Source organism: Siniperca chuatsi, linkage group LG14 (genome assembly GCF_020085105.1).
Source record: "Siniperca chuatsi isolate FFG_IHB_CAS linkage group LG14, ASM2008510v1, whole genome shotgun sequence".
Taxonomy (NCBI): Eukaryota; Metazoa; Chordata; class Actinopteri; order Centrarchiformes; family Sinipercidae; genus Siniperca; species Siniperca chuatsi.
Window position 1 is genome coordinate 1772435 of NC_058055.1, and position 24632 is coordinate 1797066.

Sequence of the window (24632 nt, forward strand, 5' to 3'; positions counted from 1 at the left end):
TACGCCTCAGCAGCAGTGATCCTAGAGATGCTTGGCTACAAGAGCAACCATGGGAGCCATGAGAGACAATACCCACCATGGAAACAAAGGTTGGAGGCAAAAATCAAGGAGGCCCGGAGAGAAGTGAGCCAACTGACAGAGGCTGAGAGAGGTGCAATGAGAAAGCAAGTACCCAAGAAGTGCAACCAGATGCCCATACCTGAAGCACTCGAAACTGCCAAACAAAGGCTCCAAGCCTTGGCCAGCCGCCTAAAGAGATACACGAGAGATAATGAAGCCAGAAGAATAAACTGGCTGTTCGCAACTCAACCTGTGAAAGTGTACGCTCAATGGCAGGGTAATAACAGCAGACCAGACCCACCAAGGCTGGAAACGGAACAGTACTGGAAAAGTATATGGGAAAGGGAGGCATCACACAACAGCGATGCACAGTGGCTGGTGGCCCTGAGAAAGGACCACAGCAACCTCCCTGAACAGAATCCAGTCACCATCACAGCGGCAGACATCCAAGAAAGAGTCTCAGGTATGAAGAACTGGACAGCACCGGGCCCTGACAGGATCCACACCTACTGGCTAAAGAAGCTCACTGCACTCCATGAGCGCCTAGCAGCACAAATGAACCAGCTGCTAAGAGATGGGACGCACCCTGAATGGCTTACAATCCTGATCCTGAAGGATCCCGCAAAGGGTACAGTCCCATCCAACTATCGGCCAATAACCTGTCTCTCCACAACATGGAAGCTCATATCAGGCATCATCGCGGCTAAGATAAGTGGACACATGGATCAATACATGAGTAAAGCACAGAAGGGCATTGGCAGAGGAACCAGAGGAGCCAAACACCAACTCCTGGTTGACAGAACAGTCACCCAAGACTGCAGAGCCCGACACACCAACCTGTGCACTGCCTGGATTGATTACAAGAAAGCATATGACTCAATGCCAGGACGGCAACGGCCAAATACCTCCAACGAGTAAGGCAAGTCCTAAGAAGTCAGCTCAATGGCAAGAAGAAGGCCCAGGCAATAAACAGCTACGCCCTGCCAGTGATCAGATACCCTGCGGGAATAATAAGGTGGCCAAAGGAAGAGATACAGACCACAGACGTTAAGACGCGAAAGCTCCTCACCATGCATGGAGGGTTCCATCCCAAATCCAGCACCCTGAGACTGTCTGCTAGCCGTAAGGAAGGAGGCCGTGGACTAGTGAGTGTGAGAGCCACTATCCAGGATGAAACATCCAAGATCCACAAGTACATCCAAGATAAGGCCCCAACAGATGACGTGCTCAGGGAATGTCTCAGGCAATGGGGAACAGAGGAAGACGTGCTGGAGGAGGGACCATCATGGGAGGACAAACCCCTACATGGGATGTATCACCGGAACATAACTGAAGTGGCTGATATCAAGAAGTCCTACCAATGGCTAGAGCGGGCTGGATTGAAGGACAGCACAGAGGCACTCATCATGGCTGCACAGGAGCAGGCCCTGAGCACCAGAGCAATAGAGGCCCAGATCTACCACACCAGACAAGACCCAAGGTGTAGGCTGTGCAAAGAGGCCCCTGAGACAATCCACATAACTGCAGGGTGTAAGATGCTGGCAGGGAAAGCATACATGGAGCGCCATAACCAAGTAGCTGGCATAGTGTACAGGAACATCTGCACTGAGTATGGACTGGAAACCCCGAGGTCAAAGTGGGAAACACCTCCAAAGGTGGTAGACCGAGCCAAGATCCTGTGGGACTTCCAGATCCAAACTGACAGAATGGTAATGGCGAACCAGCCTGACATCGTGGTGGTTGACAAACAGCAGAGGAAAGCCGTTGTGGTTGACGTGGCGATACCAAGCGATGGCAACATCAGGAAAAAGGAACATGAGAAACTAGAGAAGGGCTCAGAGAAGAGCTGGAGAAGACCTGGAAGGTGAAGGCAACAGTGGTGCCCGTGGTCATCGGAGCACTCGGGGCAGTGACCCCCAAACTGGAGGAGTGGCTACAGCAGATCCCTGGAAGAACACCAGACATCTCGGTCCAGAAGAGTGCAGTACTGGGAACAGCAAAGATACTGCGCAGAACCCTCAAGCTCCCAGGCCTCTGGTAGAGGACCCGAGCTCGAAGGATGAGACCACCCGCGGAGGGTGAAGGACAAGGTTTTTTTTTTATACACATACATACAGGTCTGTTTCTTGTAAACAGGGAAAGTTTACTCAGTTCTCTGTGGAGGGCACAGGGACTACATTATTATTATTATTATTTATTTTCTTATTGAGAAATAAGAAAGCTATATACACTACAACACCCTAGGCCAGTGTACATGAATGTGCATTAATGTATTATATGTGCAAAAAACAAGCCTTGAGCCAATGCTGACAAAGTCTGTATATGCAGTATATATATTCTACTATTTTAGTACAATAGAATAGTATACAATACTAATTATAGGATATAAGCATGGTATGCAGTGGTATAAGAATATGATAAGTAGTATGGCATAATAGATATGTGTTACAATAAGATAAGATGTGAAGTGTCATAGTTCTGCATTGTAACCTTTTAGGATTCAATAATAATATTAACAACATTCAAATTTGGGGTCATGTTAACCATAAAGTGCATGTGCATACGGTCCAGAAGATTTCTGCTGAGTGATCTAGAGGTATCACCAGGTCAATATCAGCGATCATTTGTTCTGTCTCTTTCCTCCTCGCTCTATGCCCGGACCTCAGGAGGTCTGCATTACGCAGATCCCCCCCGACGAAGAACAAAGGATTAGGCCAACACAGATGCATGCAAGATTTCTGGTTAGCTCACCGCTAACTGAGAGTAAGCAAGCTTCTCTTTTCTCCTGGCTTCGTCTCCAGTACCTTGCAGACAGGTTGTCTGCTACCACCGCACTGTAATCTGCTTGGAGCAGAAACATGCAGCAGAACCGAACTCTTTGATCTTACCGCAGCGACGCAAGAGCCTGCATAAGATCCCTGCAACCAAGTTTAGTTTGCGCCAATGGCTATCACACAAAGCCTGACAGCTAAACTTTAAAGGCAGCTAAGGAAGTTAGCGCTGAGCTAACTGTAAGGAAGACAACAGACAACAGACCGGGTTCCACTCATCTGCATAAACGGACACTACACAGCAAATAATCTTGCCTGGAACCACATTTCTTTGCAGTTTGGCTCGTCTACAACAGACTGACCGCCAGCTAACAGCAGCACCAAAGCCACCTCTCTTTCCTTCCAACAGACGGGTAACGTAACAGCTGGGCATAGCACAGAGTAACAGTGTATATAGCTAAGCAAAAGACTTTTGTACATGTGACGTTACTGATGTGTTTTCATTGAGGTTTTATTTTTATGATGTGTTTTCATCTGTTAGGTTAATTTGGTAGCCACATGCTGAGTTGATGTTAGTGATGTTCACACAGACACAGAGTCTTGCATGCAACTAACTATCCTCTTTTCTAACTTGGCACTGTTAGCTTACAGATCACACACATGCACTTTGATTTGGCCTTAAAAACAAACCACACGGCGGAGAGTAACTTTGAAGCTCCCGCTTCACATGTTCCTTTGTTTCTGACCACGTGGGTTCATGCTCGTGCATGCAAGACATACGGAGGCAGAACAAAGAAACATACATAAATTCCTTTTGGCGCGCACACACACACACCCTTTGTTCTGTAGTTTAGTGTATTTAGAGTAGATTTCACATTGTGTGTTGTTGCTTTGTTTATCTTTTAATAAATGCTTGTGTATTGAGTAATTAGTGTATTTTATGAGACTCAATCAATTAATTGGCTTTTTAAGAAGAGTGGTGCCCCCAACTTTATTCATTAAAGCTATTTATGATTATCTTAGATCATTCTGATAGCCATAGTTAATTGATTGCACCTACACAAGTGGGTTCCCCCCCATTGTGAATCCCAACATCATATACAGCACGTCTGGAAAGTATTCACAGCGCTTCACTTTTTCCACATTTTGTTATGTTACAGCCTTATTCCAGAATGGATTAAATTCATTATTTTCCGCAAAATTCTACAGACAATACCCCATAATGACAACATGAAAGAAGTTTGTTTGAAATTGTTGCAAATGTATTAATAATAAAAATGAGCCTTTGCCATGACACTCAAAATTGAGCTCAGGTGCATCCTGTTTCCACTGATCATCCTTGAGATGTTTCTACAACTTGATTGGAGTCCACCTGTGGTAAATTCAGTTGATTGGACATGATTTGGAAAGGCACACACCTGTCTGTATAAGGTCCCACAGTTAACAGTGCATGTCAGAGCACAAACCAAGCCATGAAGTCCAAGGAATTGTCTGTAAACTTCCGAGACAGGATTGTATCAAGGCACAGATCTGGGGAAGGGTACAGAAAAATTTCTGCAGTATTGAAGGTCCCAATGAGCACAGTGGCCTCCATCATCTGTAAATGGAAGAAGTTTGGAACCACCAGGACTCTTCCTAGAGCTGGCCGGCCGGTCAAACTGAACGATCAGGGGAGAAGGCCCTTAGTCAGGGAGGTGACCAAGAACCTGATGGCCACTCTGACAGAGCTCCAGTGTTTCTATGTGGAGAGAGGAGAACCTTCCAGAAGAATAACCATCTCTGCAGCACTCCTCCAATCAGGCCTGTATGGTAGAGTGGCCAGACGGAAGCCACTCCTCAGTAAAAGGCACATGACAGCCTGCCTGGAGTTTGCCAAAAGGACCATGAGGAGGGGAGTATGAGAAGGAATATGAGAAACAAAATTCTCTGGTCTGATGAAACAAAAATTGAACTCTTTGAACGACCCTAAGCACACAGCCAAGATAAGAAAGGAGTTGCTACGGGACAACTCTGTGAATGTCCTTGAGTGGCCCAGCCAGAGCCCAGTCTTGAACCCGATTGAACATCTCTGGAGAGATCTGAAAATGGCTGTGCACCGACGCTCCCCATCCAACCTGATGGAGCTTGAGAGGTCCTGCAAAGAAGAATGGGAGAAACTGCCACAAAATAGGTGTGCCAACCTTGTAGCATCATATTATATATATTATGGGGTATTGTTTGTAGAATTTTAAGGACAATAATGAATTTATTCCATTTTGGAATAATGCTGTAACAACAAAATGTGGAATAAGTGAAGCGCTGTGAATACTTTCCGGATGCACTGTAATGTGTGTATAAAGGCTATACAAACAGCCAGTCTGTGGTTGCGCACTGGTGATGAGTTTCAAAGTGAGCTAATCTCTTACAAGTTCACAGGGAGCTCTGTGATGCTGCACTCTGGAGCAAACTGAACAATACCAAATAAAAAAATCTGTAATTCTCTACAGCCTTATTACCTTAGGATAGGTTTAATAATCATTTTAGGAAAAGCAAAATAGTTGCATGCCAAACTGTTCATAATTAACAGTTATACACTTAAAAAATGGGTACATTTCATTTGACCCAAAAGCTATTGAAGTGTCAGCAAACACACAAGCAAACAGAGGCCGATTCAATTGATTGAATTGCTGTTTTGGAATTTAAATGCACCCAAACACAGTGAGGCACACAAAATAGAGATTTTCCCCATATCTTTATGCATTCTGTCACATAATCCTGCTAATTGCTTCCTGATGTATCTTGAGGCCCTACTTGTCAAGTCAATTTTATTTATATAGCCCAATATCACAAATTTGTTTCATGGGGCTTTACAATCTATACAACATACGGCACCCTCTATCCTTAGACCTTCTATTAGGAAGGATAAGGAAAATCCCTTTTAACAGGAACCTCAGGAAGAGCAACAGAGGAGGGATCCCTATCCCCTACTTGTCTGTTATAACCTGCAAATTAACTTTTACAGCCTCTGTAATCAGAAACAACAAGTGAAACCTTGACAGATTGCATGACTAAATGCTTGTTTTCACCAACAGAGGAACACGTCCTCACAGAACATGTCGAAACACCACTGATCTCTGGCACCTTCAGCGTGAATATTTTTGCCTCACTGGACCGTCTCTGTGTTGTATGGTCATTGTATTTCTGCCCTTGAGGATATGTTGAAGGCTGCTAGGGCTGATTCAAAGAAATGATTCATCTAATTTGGGCATAAAGTGAAATTATTAGAAAGTTAACATCTAGTTTTTATAGGAACACATACCAGATTCATGTGCTAGTTCCTCATGATAACTCAGGAAATAAGGCGATGTAATAATGTATCTGTCTGTTCGTCTGTCTCTCTCTGTCTACCTCTATGTCTGTCTGTCGGCCTGTGAATGACACAGTTTAACAGCATTAAGCTAATAATTCTTATTAGAGCCTGGCAATGGTAGCAACCACGTCCCCTGCAACAATAATAAAGCTTCCCTCCTACTACATGGCAGCCTGCTGGGTGGATTTGTGATCAGTTGTGTTGCCTGGAAACAGCATGGTAAATGGACTGCATTGATATAGCTCTTTTCAAGTCTACCAACCACTCAAAGCACTTTACAACACATGCCAACATTCACCCATTCACACACACATTATATATATATATATATATATATATATATATATATATGTATATACATACATACATCCTCTTCATATAAAGTCACTCATTAATGACATTCCAGAGGTTAAAAATAAGTGTGAGTCTTTACAACTAAAAGTACTACTTACAATCAAAAGTAAAAGCATAATCACATGCACACAAAAGACTGCAATCTGTTTAATCAAATGTCTTTGTGGCCTGACTTAGGAAGGGAAAATAAGGTTTTTGAATGAGACATTTTCTGTAGATGGGAGACTGAGATTAGACACAATATGAAACTTTGTGTGATGTGTAGGGAGGGATAAACCTGTGTTGTGTTGTATAGTGACAAGCACCTCACTTCCTGGGACTATCTTTCAGCAATTTGTTGAAAGGCATCAGCATAACTTTCTTGCAATTGCAGAGAAACAAATCATTCCCAGATCACTCTTGCATAAATGCTCGCCATGTCTGTGCAACACAATAAACAAAGTCAAAAAATGCTCCACTTTTGCTAACATGGTCTCAACAGTATACTCTAGTGTTACAAGCTACACGGCAGCCCTGCTACACCCACACTTCAAAAAACTTCACTTTTAATTAGCAGATTTATGCATGAACATGAATAAAACTTTAGGTCTAAAACATAAAAATATTAATACATTGACTTTGCACTGTTTAAAGTAACTTAAAGGTATCCAAGTGGATCCTGTGGAGTTTTTGAACTCTAGTAGTGCTATGGAGCAGTTTTTCTATGAGTGGGTCCCCTGTTGTGTTTGTCTTATGCATGTGCACAGTGATGCCATAAACAGTCCAGCTAATGATTTCACACTACTGATTGACAGGCGGTGGTAATGCTCCAAGATATACAGTAATGCACCAAAAGAGACAAAGAGAAGAGTGCATGCTAGTAAACATGGATGCAGGGTTAAAACTTTTAAGAAGAATTGGCTTTGCAAATGTTTTATGAGGAAGGAAGTGCACTTTTGTTAGACCTCAGTGCGTTTTGGTGAGTAATTCTGAATGTAAACACGACATTTGTTTACAAGGCAACTCCACTGGGCGCTTTTAACATGACAAAATAAATAAATAACAAAATATACAGGGCAAAACAAGTGCATACTCTCCAAGGGAAAAGTCTATAACAAAAATAGGGAGTAATTCTACAGTAAAACATTTACCCCCATAAAATATGTTAGCAACATGTAAGAAAGCGTAGAAAAAATATGAAATATAATGCTGAATGTTAATCAGTAACCTTCAAAATAAAAGCCTTTGCTTCATAACAAACATAGGATTTTACAGGAAATTATAGTGTCCTGGCTCTAATTTAGTGCAACAACATACACACTACTACAAATGCACAATGTATAATTATGTATACAGTATGGCAGCAAATACCAGGTGACCAATATCAAGTCGTAATATTCTGTTTATGTGATGTACAGTATGGGTGGGGATTAGGCGCTCGTACTTGATCTGTTGTTATATCATGTTCAAAGAAGCACCAAGTGGAGTTTTGGTGTGCCTTGTCTGTACTTCAGCATCAGTTGAGGTCAGTAAAGTGAGCCAGTGATCTAACTCCAGCTGCTGCATTGGTTTCACAAGCTGTGTAGTATAAGGAAAAGGAAACACAGATAAAGGATGTTTTTTCCTCCTACAGTGTATCTTGAATTACAATGGTTTACTCAGATTTAATTAAAATGTCTGTTACTATAAAATAAGTCTTGAAATGATTAATACTAACAAAATTGAAAATATATGGTAGTTTTGTATGGAAATGTGTCAAATGTCACTCTGGGCCAAAACAGTTCGGTGTAGAGTGGTGGACCTGAGATCGCACTGAGAGGCTCTGACAAGTAGTTTTCCAGCGATCCACATGTCCCAACTTGGATATTTTGCTGTGTAGCAGTTACAAGATGATAGTAATAATTCAGTATCTGACCCAAGTACTGTCTCTTGATTTACCTCTTGCTGCCCTCTGTCTGTCCTCCTTCTGTCTACAGCAGCTTCTTCTGTGAGCTGTTATAGCACTTGCTCCTACATGATTTCTTTAAAGTGTTAGGAATACTGTAAATAAACCATACATCTGATCTTTTTTGGAAGGAAGCGACACTGTTATGGTATACCGGGGCTGGGCCCCAAAAGCACGACCAGGACAGCGAGTGTGCACTAGTAGGTTCCGTTTATTTAGAAGAACACACAGTGAGGAACCAGGAGTGTGGAGGCAAGGCTGGAAGCCGGTAGACTGGAGGCAGGCAGCAGACCGCCACAAGGCTGAGAAGAGCAGGCAGGCCGAGGCAGGAACGCAGTCTGAGACAAGGCAGGTGACAGCTGTGGTGAAGTCCTCCTGGAAAACCGGTGGGCAACGCCGAGGCAGGTGACACGAGCGAACCTGGGCACAGGAAGTTAAGCAGGTTAATCAGGCGCTCTGATAACATGCAGGTAATTACTTGGCAGGGTAGACAAGCGCCGACGAGTTATACCACTGAGGTAAACGGACAATCTGGTAAAGACTGGTGAGAAGAGCCGGGTAGATATACTGTCAGGTGTAATTGTGGATGGAGAACAGGTGAGCAGCAGTAGATGGTTCAGTAGCAGGTGTGTCAGTTGCTGATTGGCAGTACCTCGGAGGCCGCGCATACACACACACACACACACACACACACAAGAAGACTAACAGGGGACAGACAGACAGGAACACTAGGAAAGGTACAGCCGTACCGTGACAGACACTTTTACTGTATTCATTCTTAATAGCACTTAAGCTACTAATGAGTATGTCAGCGTCATGGTATCCAGTGAGCTACAATAGCACATTCAGGAGGATATTTACTAAAGATTTGTGGCCCGTGTTTAAGCACTAAACATTCTTATTTGCTTATTTGTCTGTCCTTAGTTCACTAAAGGGTCACACCAAGGTTTGCCGTTGGTAAAATAGAACAAAAGTGGCAACACTGAAAATAGCAGTTTTTGGGCTTATGCAATATGTATTTTAATATGTTCCTGTTCAAATGTGCAAAATATTGAAAGAAGGAATGAAGATTTATACAAATAGCTGCTGCGCTTGATTTATCACTGCTGACTGACCACTCCAGCAGAATAAACAGAAATTTTATGTATGAGAAAAAGCAGATGTAAAATCTGCAGTACTGTTTTTTCAGACACAGAGGGAGAGAAATGCAAATGAAAAGATTCATTATAAAGTTACTTTACAGGAGTTCTCCACTCAGCACAATAACACAAGATGAGAGCAGCAATGCAACATCCTGTTATTTTTCAGTGTTACCTTTCGGTTTCTCTGTGGCCTGCTTATTGTTCCTGATATTTAATGGCTCACAGTGGCTCCAGCCCAATGTGTTGTGATTGAAGCAGCCAGTGCTACTTGGCCGTTATATTGTTTTTATCTGTTTATATAAATAATCTAGTCAAAAGAGTTTAAACGTTTTACCAAAAATCTCCCACACTTGTCTTTCAGTCTGATGATTTTGCTGAGCTGACATCAGGCTATATAACTAATATTTCCTCACATACAGCCTTTCACTTGCAGGATGAATGCATGCCAGCAGTTCCAAAAGTGTCTTCTCTTCAACTTCTATTCAAAGTTCAGCAGCAGAAAAAAAACTTTTTCACTTCATTACTTTCCAGTGGTGGGCAACACTCCCCTAACGGTAATTTGCGTCAGGCTTTGTAAATATCCCCCTCAGTCTTTTGTCCTAGAAGCACAGAAGAGCTTTTATTTCGGGTGGCAAAGAAAATAGCAAGGGCTGAATTTTACTAAACATGTTTGGTGCAGGAAAGCAAGGCAAACTATGGTAAAATGCATACTAAAACGTTTGTATGATTTTAGATATTTTTTGGAGACTAACAATCTTACTTCAGAAGGTGCAGACAGCAGTACAAACCTGCAGTATAAACTTGCATTGCTGAAAAAGAGCATTTGTGCTACATGAAAAAATAAGGATTAAAACATGCTCAGTGATACTGATAGTGAGCACAAATAGAAACATAGTGGATAGTTCATATTTTGTGATGGTTGTCAATCTTGTGTGTGTAGTGTAGTAGTAGTAGTATATAAACGTATTTAGTTAATGCATTAATTGCAGAACACATGTAAAAAAGCCATTAATTGGATTATGACTGATATAAAATGATGACGGGATAATTATACTTTTGTTAGGTTATAAATTCTATAGTATTGTGTAAATCATTATAATGGAACCCTGCAGTTCTGAGGGATTCAGTTGCTTCGACCCTGATCAATAGTACACCCTGGAGCTGAGGAGCTCTGACACTATTTGCCTTCGGAGTTGTCCCTCCATACAAGGGAAGGTCTCATCAAATACACTACTTTGCTAGGTATCCTATAGATTCAGCAGTGCCAAGTCAGTGGCTGTGTCCAGGATACCGATTTCAGTCATTTCTGAACATTTTTATCTTCATTCCAGCTCATCCACCCCCAGATTTCCTCCTCCACCTTCCTTCTCCACTCCTCATCCAAGCCCCCTCTTTCCTCCTCTTCCTCCCCCAGCTCAGCTTCACACTCTCTGAGGAAGAAATAAATAAGTAAGGAATGTAGGGGGCGGGGGATCCATTTGGTTCTCCGTTCACTAATGCTGCTGAATCGATGGACTGTTACCACGGTAACAGGAAGGCTGGCACCAAAAATATATCCTATACAACATCTTTAATACCTCCCCCTACGTTCAGTTTGCCGACTGGTGCATCTTCCCACATACACCACTGTGACCTCACTTCCTAAAACAGGATGCATGTTGCTGCTGTTTGGTGTAAACCTTGTAACTCCAAATGAGAAATTGAAGGAAAAAAATCAAGCGTTTTTGAAACACTACAGTACATATAAAAGTGTAACACCTGCAACTTATAAGTACTATGAGCACCAATATGGTGTAGTAGTGCTTTCATGTGTCTTTATTACTGAGAATGCTTCCTCTTCTGTGTAAGGAGCTTATTCATGTTAAATAGTCCGGAATTTGTGAAAGCATGGGATCATATGCAAAACTCAAATCTAAGGTCCATCCCATCACCTGCTGATACAGAAAGCTCTTTCCATATAACTTTGACCTTTATCATTTTATTCTCATTGCTCTCGTTTTTTTTATATACAAGTATAATCAATCCACTTTGTTGCCTGAAGCTACCTCAGGTACGAGCTAGCTGCAAAGCTAATGTGGCGTCAAGACAAGCTGAGCCCAAAGCTGCAGCTGCTGCATGACATTGTAATAACTGTGGCTTAATCACAGTTTCTAAAATGGTTACCCACCCTGTCTGAACGCAGCCACTGATGATACAAGTCCAGCTGGTTAATGCAAACTTTAAACTAAGCTGTGATTTTTTTTTTAGCCACACTAGCAGTGTGGCTCTACGGATGGAAATGTTGGTTGGCCCAGAGGGGGGGTCCAGAGGATAAATCCCAGTCATTTTGATGGTCCTCTGACTTTTTATGTACGTAGGGCAATTTTCACTTATCCACTTAAATCTGCTTGTTGGATTGGCAAAGATTTTGGTACAGACATTCCCCAAACAATAAATCCTAATAACTTTGGTGATCCCCTGAGTTTCCTTCTAGTAGCACCAGCAGGATGTAGCCTGGCTGCAGACTGGTCGTCTTGCTTGCACACATCAGCGCCTGACTGACTGATTGGGCAGTTTGTCTCGACTTTTCCCAACTTGTTAAAACTCAGAAGGTTGTCTTTTGTTCTCTACATTGTGACATGCTGCTTCTATTAATTTACTGCAAAGTGAATGTACAATGTAACAGATCAGTCATTCACTTGCTAAGGTGAATCAGACAGATCCTGACACATCTCATCTTGTTATCAATGATCACTCATTAAATACATGGTCTCTGCTGCTTTTCCCAGAGGCTTAATAAGCCTAATATTATATTTAATAAAAATGTAATAATTTCTTCTGACGTTAGTGGAGGCACTTTTCAGGTGAGGTGGGTTGCCTCCACAGTCACATGCTGTGGGAAACTCTGCTGATAATACAGTTGTAGTGTATGCTGCCATGCAGTGCACGCAGCCATTAATCACAGGATACAGATGAGTCATTAAAAGTAGTTCCTAATAGTGTGTGTTTGCTCAGTATTACATAAAGTTGTAGCCCATAGTTAATACTTTTCCTAGAAGGATGACAATGTGTTGACAAACAAGAGGTCTCAGTAATTAGGGGTTTCAGCCCTGAAGGGGTTCCAACCACGAAGTGGTAGAACCCTACTGAGTTTGTGTCGGTTTATTATTATTATTATTATTTGTATTATATTATTATTTGCCACAGCTCAAATTGCCCTGAGCTGGAATGAGCTAGTAAGACAAAACTTGGCCCAATAACTGTAAATGATGTGCATGTGCTTCCACAGAAATAATTACAGCGCCACCATGTGGCCAATCGGTAATTAAGGCCCAAAATGCAGTTTTGAACAGGCCACGCCCCTCACACCGAAGGTCTGAATGAGTTGAAATTTCTCTCACAAGTCCAGCTCAATGTGCTCTACAAAAAAGCCTCCTGGACCTCTAAAGTCCGCCTAACTAGATATTCCGCCATTTTGAATTTTTTGAACACCACATTTTTGACATCTCCTCCTAAACCGTAGGTCCGATTGGCTACCAAATTTTCGGTGGATCATCTTTGGACGAAGCTTATCAAAATTTGCATAAGGCTGGTTAATATCTTATTTAGTTTTTAAGATATTGACCAATGAACTTTAAAAGGGGCTTGGCACATACATAGACCAAAGTCAACAACCGTTGGGTCAGTCATCCCAAAACTTATGGGACCTGAAACATACCCTGGAAGTTTCATTCAAACCACTAGGGGGCGCTACAAATGCAATAAATGGGCGTGGCATAACACAAATCAGACTATGAATCAGAAATTGTTTGTTTTCTTCATTCCATTTGTGAAAATGCAAAAAAGGGAGATTTCACTGCTTTTTTCACGTCTAGGCCACATCTGACCAGGACCAGCTCAAAAGCTTTAAACTTCTAACGGTCTGTGTTGGCTTGAACCCTGGAATTGCCGCTTGCTGCTATATTTACCTTATTGTTCTCCTCTTTAATGCTCTGTAGTATTCAGAGTTTTCAAGAAGCACCCTCTCTCTGTCGAAGCCTGCATTGGTGAAATAGTGTGGTGTTACTCTTTTGCTCGTGTTTTTCTTCCGAGCACTATTGTAATGACAGTGTGGAGTACTGCTTGTTATGTAACACTGTTTGTGTATGTGAGAGTGAGTGAAGGAGGGAGAGACAGAGAGACAGTAAGTGTTTATATGGTGCAAGAAAAAAACATTTCATCCAAGATGGTGTGCAGCATGCTGGAAATAAAAATACTCCTTCTACTACTTCTAAGTGCACATTACTCTTGTGTATTTATGCACACACACAAACACACTAACCAATATTCACATCACATTTTCAGATGTTTGTGTACACATTTGTCCTATTTTTCTCTTCCTTTAATTCCCAGCGATTCCTGCACATGTTGATCACATTCAACCAGCAGACTTTTCTCAGTTTGCTTTCTTCTGCATGTGAGGCACACATTTTCACTCCCCCCTCTTGACAGTTCAGTCCCGCCTGCTTGCCTGTGAGCCGTAATGGAGCTTTGCATCAAGTGAAAGGTCTTTTTATTGGTGTTTTAAATTTCCCACAGAAAAAGTGGTCTGGCCACCTCAGTGGTGTACAATCAGAGTATTTCTCTCACTCAGGGATGCTACCACCTCCGTCTCATCTGATACCGCAGCTCTTTTCTTTGCTTTTTCTTTCTAATCCTTGAAGAAGATTTAGCAGCTATCCTCCAGCTTCCTTTATGTTACTACAAAACTGCCATGTTTTTTGCATGCTACTGTGCTCTGAGATCAGACATGCAGGTAAGGGACTTCCAAGAGTGTGTGTATATTTGTGTGAAAGGGGAAGTGGTGTGGGGAGGATGTGCATGTGATATCACATAAAGCCCAGTGAGTGAGTGAGTGGAGGCTGTAGCACAGGTATTCAGGTGGTGTTTTATCTATTTATTTTTTCTTTGTATGTGTGTTTACCGGCTCTCTAGTTATATAAGTCTTTTCTAAAACTGGAAGGCTGTGTGAGTACAATTGCCTAACAGCAGAGCTTGTACAATAACCAATCATTTGTTAACCTTCTCTCCAAACTGCCCTGCTTATTAACAATATTGATGTGATGATGCTGTTTGATCATTTTAATTCAAGTTACAACAGTTGTACTTTAAAGCCAGCAGTACAAAGCTGTGCCCTGTAGTCACCTCCACCTTCAACCTTGGCTGAAATAGGAGTTAATGCAGCCAGCTAAGTAGGCTCAGTGTAAGCTGTGATCACTCACTACTGCAAAAGCTCAATGGAATTAGCTGCCAGCCTAACAGGTAGTGCATTACATTATTCCATGGTAGGGGTGACAGTTGCTGTCATAAAATAAAGACTCCTGCATCAGAGTTTAACGAGTGAATGTAGACAGCAATGCATGTCATAAGGGTGTATACTGGTACACAGCACCTTATATGTATTTATATGTATTTGCATTCGTGATGTGTTTTATATCCAGTACTCAAGGCACCATCACAATTAATGTTATTTTTATCCTCTGGCACTGTGCACTGATTAACCAGGAATTGGTTTATAAAAATGTAATAAACAGACTTGCTGGATTGTTGATGGAGGATGATATTTCCTGATTTTGGATTCTGAATTCAACTATCTGCATGTTACAGTGAGAAAATATGTAGAAATCTGAGAATCACGAGCGGAGCCACTCCTGTTGTGGCTTTGATTCTCAGAGCTTAATGAATGAACAAGCAGAGACCAACATGTCATATTTATTTAAAACCAAGTACAAATAACCTTATGAAGAAAGTTAAATCACAGTATTGCATAAACACATCTCCCAAGCAACTAATGTCAAGTGAAAAATGCTAGAATGTAAAATGATGCCATAATCAAACTGACATGACGCCATGAAAACATATTGTTATGGTGATGAGAATTTTTGAATCAGAAAAATGGCATACCTTTCCCACAGTCTGTACATATATGTATACCCATATATAGCATACCAATCTTTACATATTGAGTGTATTTATCAGCGGTCTCAGAATCCCTCCTGAAATCTCTCCTGAAGGAATCGCACTGAAAGTTAACCGAGGACTAAAACGGAAAAGTGTGACACAGTGTGAGGTCTTTGACGCTCAAAGTTGCAAGCAGAAATTTTAATGACATATTGTAGTTTTTCTGACAGATGACATTTTATACAAGGGTAACATTTATTTAACAGAGACAAAATGTCAATTATTTTTGTCAAAACGATATTGTTTTATAAGCTCGTTGTTAACACGCCTTCCAAATCATCTGTTCTGCTACAGATTGATTCTGTCTGGATGCCATCTCCTAGCAGCTCCTAGAGATCGAAATAATCACACCACACAATTGTCATGTTCCTGGCAGTGTATCTGTGTAGACCTTGAACCTAATTTGGTTTAATGCTGCTTTGGTGGGTGATGAACAATCACATTTAACAAGTTCTCCATTCCTTTCCTTTTGTTGTCTGCCTCTCGCCACAGCAGAGGGGCTGGACTCAGCAATGTTCCCATTCCTATTCCCCTCCTCCTTCTTCACCTTCGAAACTGTCCCTCTATCTCTGTGATCAATAATTGATTGATCCATTGGCACTGTTTTGCAGCACTTTCTGCTCAGACCCACATAAATCAGTAATGCCATTCAGGATACAGACATTATTCATTTGCTAGACTAGTTTTTCTGCCTCTGTTCACAGTGGTATCTGACCTGCAGGTTAAAGGCCCTGTCAGTCACGTTGCATTCAAATTTCAAAATCATGTATATAAAGGAAATTGTGCTCTACTTCGCTGCAATTAGACATTGGGTATTTGCACTGTACAATCTGATCATGCAGTGCTTCAAGGTAAATGTAGCCTATGAAACAAAGCTGTACATCACTAGTAATAGCTACAATGCACTCTCATAATACATTTGTTACTTTATGGTAAAATAGATTCAGGTTCCTGCTTAGAAAAGTGGAATTGAGCACATGTGCTACATGAGATTTAATGCAAAGGCATTCCCAGTTATTTTCACAGATAAGCCGCTAAATGTCTGTCAACTTGTGAAGCCTGCCTGTTACATTGATGATAGTAGAAATGTTTTTTAGTACACTTACAAGTTACGAGTTTCAAACACCAAAGAGACTAATTCTTACTTTTTAGAGAGATTTGGAGTTGAGGGATTGCTGCACAGTTGGAAGAATCAGTGGTGTATGTATTTCAACTCTTCTATGGCCAGGCTGCAGGGCTCAGAACACAGTGATACCAATATCCTTGTCAATATGCATAAGTAGCAGTACAGAGTACCATACCTACCATCACAGTGCTCTTAAGGAAGAACTATTCCTCACTATAATACACATGTCAAAGTAAATAGCAGGCAGGGGTACTTTGATCTACCTCATAAATATTGTATACAAGTATGGCTTCATGAGTCTTTTTTTTCATTTCATTTTTATAATTTCTAAATGTTTAGGAAATGAACACAGCAGCATTTGAATGCAAATTGTGCCACCAAATAAAACACAAAGAGTGAGCCATTACAATCTAAATGTTCAGTGGGTGCACGCATAGCTAAATATATCTGAATGGAAACGTAATGCTACCCAGAATGAAAGTTATAACAGTTTGTTTCAGTCATAGTACATAAACTCATATGGTTAAAGCTGCTATTCTGATGAACTGTGTTGAACTACTTTAAAAGTATGTTGCAGACTTCTAAAGAAAAGTCTTCCCAGAGGTGAAAGTGTTAGTGTATAAAATAGTATAAAAAAGTAAAAATCCTTAGCTCAGAGCAGATGTTCTTTGAAGTCTGGTTTGGGGTAAATATTTAAACTTCCTGTTTTGTTTTTTAACACATTGTGGCTGACAGAATCATTGTGTATGATTCTAAAAACAAAATTTAAGAGGGACATCGGAGCTCATACCAGAGCACGATAGATGCTAGTTTTAATCTAATTGTGTGTGTTTAGTTGTGAGAACACAAGGAGACCACTGTGCATTGTAATTCCATGTGGTATCATATATCATTAACTAGGAAGAAACCTATTTTTAAGTTTTACTTTAACTTTTAAGTTGTTTACACCAGCTGGAACAACAGAAAACCAGAATTTCCATTTTCAATATAGACGATGAGCTGAATCTGAATGAACTGCCATATACTATGCTGCTAATGACGCTATTCCTGCTACCATTTTTATTGTTGCAGGTATACCTGCTTTTTATGTACAATTTGATCTATCAGAGCATTTTATTTTGAATGAAACGAGGTACATCCTTGTGTGTGATGGCACTTATCATACATTGCACTCTGCGTTGTTAAAATAGGCAGAGAGAAGAGAAACACAAGCTGGTGTCTTGAATAGTCTTACCATTGCAGGGTGAGTCTCACACTGTTGGGTCCATTAGGAGCTGGCTAACAGTTACATAGTATACTATGCCAGGGATTCCTGTGTTGTTTTATAATGCCGGGGACCCCAAACTGCTTCATCGCCCTGCCAAGGCCCCCTACCAGCAAAGCTCAGGATGCCCACATACTGTAACACAATCTGATTTGGCTAATTTCATAAGCAAGGTGTAATCTTGTTTCCTTTTATTGTGTTAATTTTGCCACTTTATTACAGTTGCAAGTGTTCCATTCTTATCTTGTATTCACTGTCCTCAATATAGCACAGACAGTACACATTATTCACATATTATCCATTTTCTCAGTTTCATTTCAGTCCAGTTAATTTTTTTAGTCTTTCAAATGTGCAGGCTCAGATCATTTTTGAGGTTATCAATTGTGTAGGTGTTGTATTAGACTGCGTTATAATGGAATTTGTGTATTATATTATTTATTTCCACTTCTCAGCTCCTGTATGTAAAGGCAACAAAATATTAGGTGCAGCAATTATTGTCTCCACCCCTGTCTTTAAATAAATATTCCAAGCTTATCCCCTGTTAGGTAACTGCTTCAGAGTTGAGACGCAAGGCAGCACATGTCTGGACAGACAGTACAGCAAACTGACCGAGGTGAGGTGCTGCCACAATACGCTAGCAGTAAAAGCTAAAGTCCTTGGAGGTTCATTCACTGTATTAAAGAAGTGTCCACAACTCTACCTCTGGAAGAGATTACTTACATTATCAAGGGTAAACAGTGACTTTGGGGTCCTTTTTACAAAGTGCTGCTCAGTTGTACAGCTTTGGCAGTGTTTGTGCTTTCTTCCAGTGTGAAATATGATCTGGCTCGCACCTGCTTCAAAAGTTAAAACGGCATGTCCTGGACTGCTTCCCTCTATGCTTAAAGTGTTGGAATTTACCCAAAAATATTTTTAGCAGCAAGCAATTACAATTACACTGAATGTTAGCCGCAGTGAGTGGTTTCTCTGAATGGGCAATGTGCTTAGAAGCTTTTCAGCTTCAAAGCACATAAGACAAGCTTTTAAGACATGCGAGTGCTTGCTAATGTTTACCTACAGCCTACTGTGCAAATGGAAAATTGGTAATTATCATGAGATGTAAGCTATGAAAAAGCCTTTTGGTCACTTGCTGCTTGAATGTAGTGTTCTCATGTTGAAAGAATTCCCTCAAATTTTCTGTTCCATTTCCTGTTGTGGTTGCAAGGGTCTCATCAGTTGGGATGGCTTCTAACACTCATTTGAGAGTCTCAGGACACAGCTTGGAATATTGTGTCATTGATATTTGCACAGCTCTGGCCCTCACATGGATTTCTTTGCAGCTGAACAATATCTTGCTTTGTAACGCCAGCACTTTTTGTGCATGACTCTTTTCCTTCTGTTTTCATTGTTAATTAATTAGAATGTTTATATACTATTATTTCTGAAGTCGTGGGGAAGTATTAGAAACCTTACAAATGAAGATACATTCAGGACCCAGGTATTAAGTTTATCTAGATTTTTGCAATGGAAAGTTCGATCGATTGTTTTCACATATCACTGTTAAAAAACGTCTTCTCTGCACAAACAGGCAAAAGTTAAGAAAATGCAACTTTTGTCGGCAAGTTTCATCTGCAAGCACAGCAGATGGGATTTATACGAGTGGCAGAGTTGGCAGAGTTTACCATTCTCCCACTGAAAACATCCAGTTTGCTGGTGTAGTCCCTCATTCGTCCAGGAGTGTTCTATCGTAGAAAAGGTTTCAGTCATAGTCATCTGGACACTGTTTTCAGAATCAACTGGAAATTTCCAGTTCCCGTCCAATTTTTTCACAATTGAGAATGACTTCCGGATGGGAGCCGAAACGTCTTGATTCTGAAAACAGTGTCCAGATGACTACGACTGAAACCTTTTCTACGATCCAGTTTGCTGTCATCTACCTACTGACACCTCCCATTGTGAAAGCAGCATTAGGTTATGCTTCTTTTTTGCCAGACTAATACCATTAAGCAGACAATACAACAGCTGTACTGACACGGCTTTGTACAAGATTTACCTTGGCCAATTTCCAAGCTGTTGCTCCTGTGCTCTCATCCCAAAACACAATGTATGCAAGCTTTGCTGACACAGAACAGCATAACCTTCCAAACGTATGCTCACCGCTACCAATTTAAATGATCACAAACTTGTCTTTCTGTTTGTAGCCCAACGTTTCTGTGCTCTGTTGTGTGTGTCACCCTGTGAAGTGTCCGTGCTGCAGCAGAGTCTGTCCTGCCTGTGGTTCCCTCTTACTGAACTCCCTATAGCGGGGCGGGGTGTGGGAGGGAACTTGTTTGCCGCAGTTACCGATGCAGCGATGGGGAAGCAATTCATTGCTGTCCCACAACACCGACAACGCTTGCACACACACACACACACACACACACACACACACACACACACACACACACACACACACACACACACACACACCAGCACAATGAGCAGCCAGTCTAGAGTGCTGCCAGAGAGCAGGCAGTAGTTTGATAAGAGCACTTCCCAGCTAGGGAGAAAGCAGGTTGAATCTACACACACACACACACACACACACACACACACACACACACACACACACACACACACATACAGTCAAATACACATCTTCATACACAGGCATGCAGGAGGAGAAGGAAAAGAGCGTGGAGGTAAGGAAAGACTTTAAGGCCGTTCACAGTTTACTATTTACAAGTGATACGTGAGTGAGAGGGAGAAACTCTTGCTGTATGTGGATGTGAATGTGTGTGTGTGTGCATAGGCATGTGTGTGTACATTTGCTGCCAGCTCACCCTGCAGTCTGGAGTGGTAAGGAGCTTGAACTCTGTAGCAGAAAACTGCAGCAAAGTCTATTTTTCTTCCAGTTTCTTCTTCTTCACCAGCCTCCCTCTCTGCTGTCGTTCCCTGCTCTCACTCTCACTGACGTCTTACCACAGTGAGGTTCACCTACACAGGCTTACAGACCTCAACCACTGAATCATTCATATATGTAAATCTCAGTGACGAGGTACTGTAGGTCCTTTTGTGTGCTAGAATCTGCTTTATTTGTGATACAGTTCAGTAAAAGCAGGAGGTTTTCATCTGCTCAGCACACACCAATCAGTCTGTGTTAAAAGGAGGGATGTCATGCTGAAACAATTGATTGCTAAGTTGATTAACAGAAAATCTGTTAAGATTTTGATAATCTATGACTTGCTTCAGTCATTTATGATGTAAAACTACCAAACCAGCTTCTCAGATATGAGTATTTGCTTGATTTCCTTCATTTTTCTTTTACTATTGTGAATGAAATACTTTTGAGTTTTGGACTGTATGTTTGTTTTGAGGAATCACACACAATAAGCTGTCATAATTTGAGATGGAACTTTCTCACTATTTTTGACATTTTGTAAGCAAATGATCAATCATTTAATTGAAAAAAATATTGGTAGATATTAGGCAATATGAAAATAATGGTTAGATGCAGCATGCATTGTATGTACTGTATGTTTTAGGTGGTGGACCCTGTCCCTGTTGGATCAGGTAATGGCTCTAGTTCCAGTAGTTGTCACTTGCAATTACTTTGATGGAGAGCGGTTTCCCATCTCATATACTGAAGCTACAACACATTACATTTGTAGTGTATAAAGCATCTTTGCTTTTATTATGAGATTCATATTTTCTGTACATGGTTCATGTCAAATAAAAAATTTAAAAAATAATGAAACTAAACTGAAACTACATTTGGAACTGTACCATGGAACCATGACATGCCTGCAGAAATTTAAAAGAAAATATTTGAATATATATTTTACCTTATTCAAGCTGTATTCATATTTGGGAGAGAGAGAAAACATCCATACAGACTGCTTGAGTTTGTGGCTTGCTGTACTTACTGTAGTTGTGCACACACAGTTGTCCTGTGCAATGAGCATAATTTAGGGCTTACTCACTTTCAGTGTGACCTCCTAATAAAGTGGTTTAGATAATCTTGGTTTGTTGGTTGGTTTGGTAACAACCTGTCTGATTGTCTATCTGCTTGTGTTTCTCGACCTGAGTATGTTGCCAGATCTCAGCAATTACTTTATGTGGATAATGATATTAGATAGAAATGATGGCCAAAACTGCAAAGATAAATTAAGTTGCATTTAACAGGAATTATCCTTTAATAAAGGACCTGGTGAATTTTCTGGTGAACTTGGCTGGATAAGCCATTTTATTTTTGCATGGCAGTTGTAATTCATTGTTTCACGTGTATCTTTGCTTGTGTTTAATCTCTAGATGTGGAATTAAATTATTATACATGCAACATCTTACATATGATGCAAAACATCATTATACACTTGAGCAATATAGAAATTCTTCCTAAAAAGGATTTTCTGAGCACAAAGCAATCCCTGGTCAGAGTATGATGTTGGCAAGCAAAATGCTGTTGTTTTGTTCTTTGGACAGATTTGACTTCAGTGCATAAAATATCAGTTCCAGCCACCGCAAAACATAACATGTTTTGGTTCATCATAAATCCTCCACTGAAGCCTGTGGCAGCCATAGTCTCAGGATGTAGGGGTTAGGCTCTACATGGACAGGTGCATGTTCGATCCTGCTGGTAGTCTCCTTGTTCAGTGGCTTTAGTCACGTTGTAGTTGAACAGCAGTAGCAGTTTTTGTTGTTGTTGTTTTGGCGCTTCAGACTTGGTTATCTATAGGCCATTGTGAATGCTACCCTGCCTTTTACTGTGTAAGCACTCCTTTTATTAAAACACCAAGTAGTAGTCCTACGAGTTACAGTATATAACAAAACATTGGCTAGAGTTTTCTTCTTGACAAATCAATAATTTTGTCTACAAACCAGCTGGAGTTGTCTAATTTGTGCTAGGGAACGGTTTGTGATAACGAGTGGAAAAGCATGTTGACTCCACTTGTGTTTGTCCCAGGGCCTCCCTTTGTGAGAGACAATAAAGTGGCCTCTACCCCATTCATGCTCTCTCTCTCTCTCTCTCTCTCTCTCTCTCTCTCTCTCTCTCTCTCTCTCTCTCTCTCTCTCATATATTCCCCCAGCCTTTTAGCTGTCTTTGTCTTTCACCCAGTTAGCATAATGAGGAATCAAATTGTGTCTGAAATCAATGTGGCCTCATAATCTCTGGATTAACTAACCAATCTTCAGATGGCATTTAAAGAGACCCTCGCCTTACTTCTTTGTTTTTCGTTATATATTTGTTATTGAGTGTAGTTTTGTTTCATTGTAAACATAATGAATCCCTGCACCATATTTTCACACACATCTCTTACCCAGTACAACTTTATTGGTTGCCACTAACATGAATATTTTCAAGTCAGAAAGTGTTGAGAGACAAACACATTTTTGGTTTTGGTCTTTTAATGGAATAGAATATTGCCAGTCTTTACCATTTCTATCCTTCCAAGACTGACAGACACTGTCTCAGTGCGTATCGCAGCCTGCCTCATGTCAAAATGGATAACGGAACGCCATCTTCAGCTCAATCTCACTAAGACTGAACATCTGGTGATTCCAGCACAACATTAGTATCCAGCTCAGCTCTGCCTCACTCTTTGGGACTCTTTGGAAATTTGAGCATATTGATCAATGACCAACTAACTTCACTGAGCATGTTGCATCTGTCATTTCGTCTCTTTGCACTATATAACAGAATGATTAGGACTTTTTTGACTGAATATGCTGCTCAACTCCTTATACAGACACTGGTCATGTCATGCCTTGTTTACTGTAGCACCCTGATGGCAGGGCAAATGGTCCAAAACGTGGCGGCCTTTCACTGCTCCCCTCTGGTCCTCTGTTAAAACAAAACAAAATGTTTTTTGTTGTTGTTGTTGTTTGTTTGTTTTGTGTAATTTTACTATGTAAAGCACTTTGGGCTACATGTTTGTATGAAAGGTGCTATATAATTAAAGACGAGTTGAGTAGTTGCTGTTCGCATTAAGTCATTAATGCTCACCTATAGAGTGGTCACTACACAGCACCAACCTACCTGAACTCCTTCATTCAGGTTTAGGAGCCTTCTTGTTCACTGCTATCAGCCATTGAATGACGACTAGTCCCACCGTCACTGAAAGGCAAGAAATCTCAAGCCAACCTCTTCTCCTGTGTGTTCCGTCAGCAGAATCCCTCTTTGTCAGAGAGTACCTACTCACGTAATAGGGGTGGGTGAAAAAATCAATTCACAGAAGAATTGCAATTCTTCTACAATCCTGAATCAATTAACAAATGCCAAAAATCGCACACACTAGAGTTATCTTGCAGTTCATCTTCAAAAAAGAAAAGTGTTTGGACCTATTTTGGATTTAATCATTTAATAATTAGCTTTGCCAGACAAAGGTGAAGAGTTCTGTGAATACTTGGTACCCTTTCACCTGTCGTTAGCGGAGCGCAGCACCAATCTCTAGCTGACCAACCAACACACACTGCAACACTGAACAGGCGAAGAAAATAAGTCAGTTTCACTTCAAATGGCCTGCGCCTCAACTGAGGTAACAACCGATTAATAGCTTGATTGTATCTTTGTGATACTGTATGTAAATTGAATTAAGGATTCGTGACACAGTATGGCATGCTGTGGTACCTTCATTCCCTGCAACGCGTAGGCACACAGGACAACATGTGTTTCATTAATGTGAGATACAGTGTGAAAGAACATGG

General features: G+C 41.0%; 1 protein-coding gene across 36 annotated transcripts in view; it reads left to right on the forward strand.

Moving 5' to 3' along the window:
• dlg2 (discs, large homolog 2 (Drosophila)) overlaps window positions 1–24632 on the forward strand; it is a 208837-nt gene that overhangs the window by 70411 nt on the left and 113794 nt on the right. For 2 of the 36 annotated variants that reach the window (XM_044222389.1, XM_044222390.1), the window contains exon 1: window positions 14251–14374. The exons of 32 other annotated variants lie outside the window; for them this stretch is intronic. In XM_044222389.1, the coding sequence (XP_044078324.1) occupies window positions 14333–14374 (42 nt within the window). In that variant the 5' untranslated portion in view covers window positions 14251–14332. Of the gene's footprint in view, window positions 1–14250; window positions 14375–20369; window positions 20630–24632 lie in introns of those variants that run through there. 2 more of the 36 variants (XM_044222394.1, XM_044222393.1) reach the window with 2 other exon arrangements.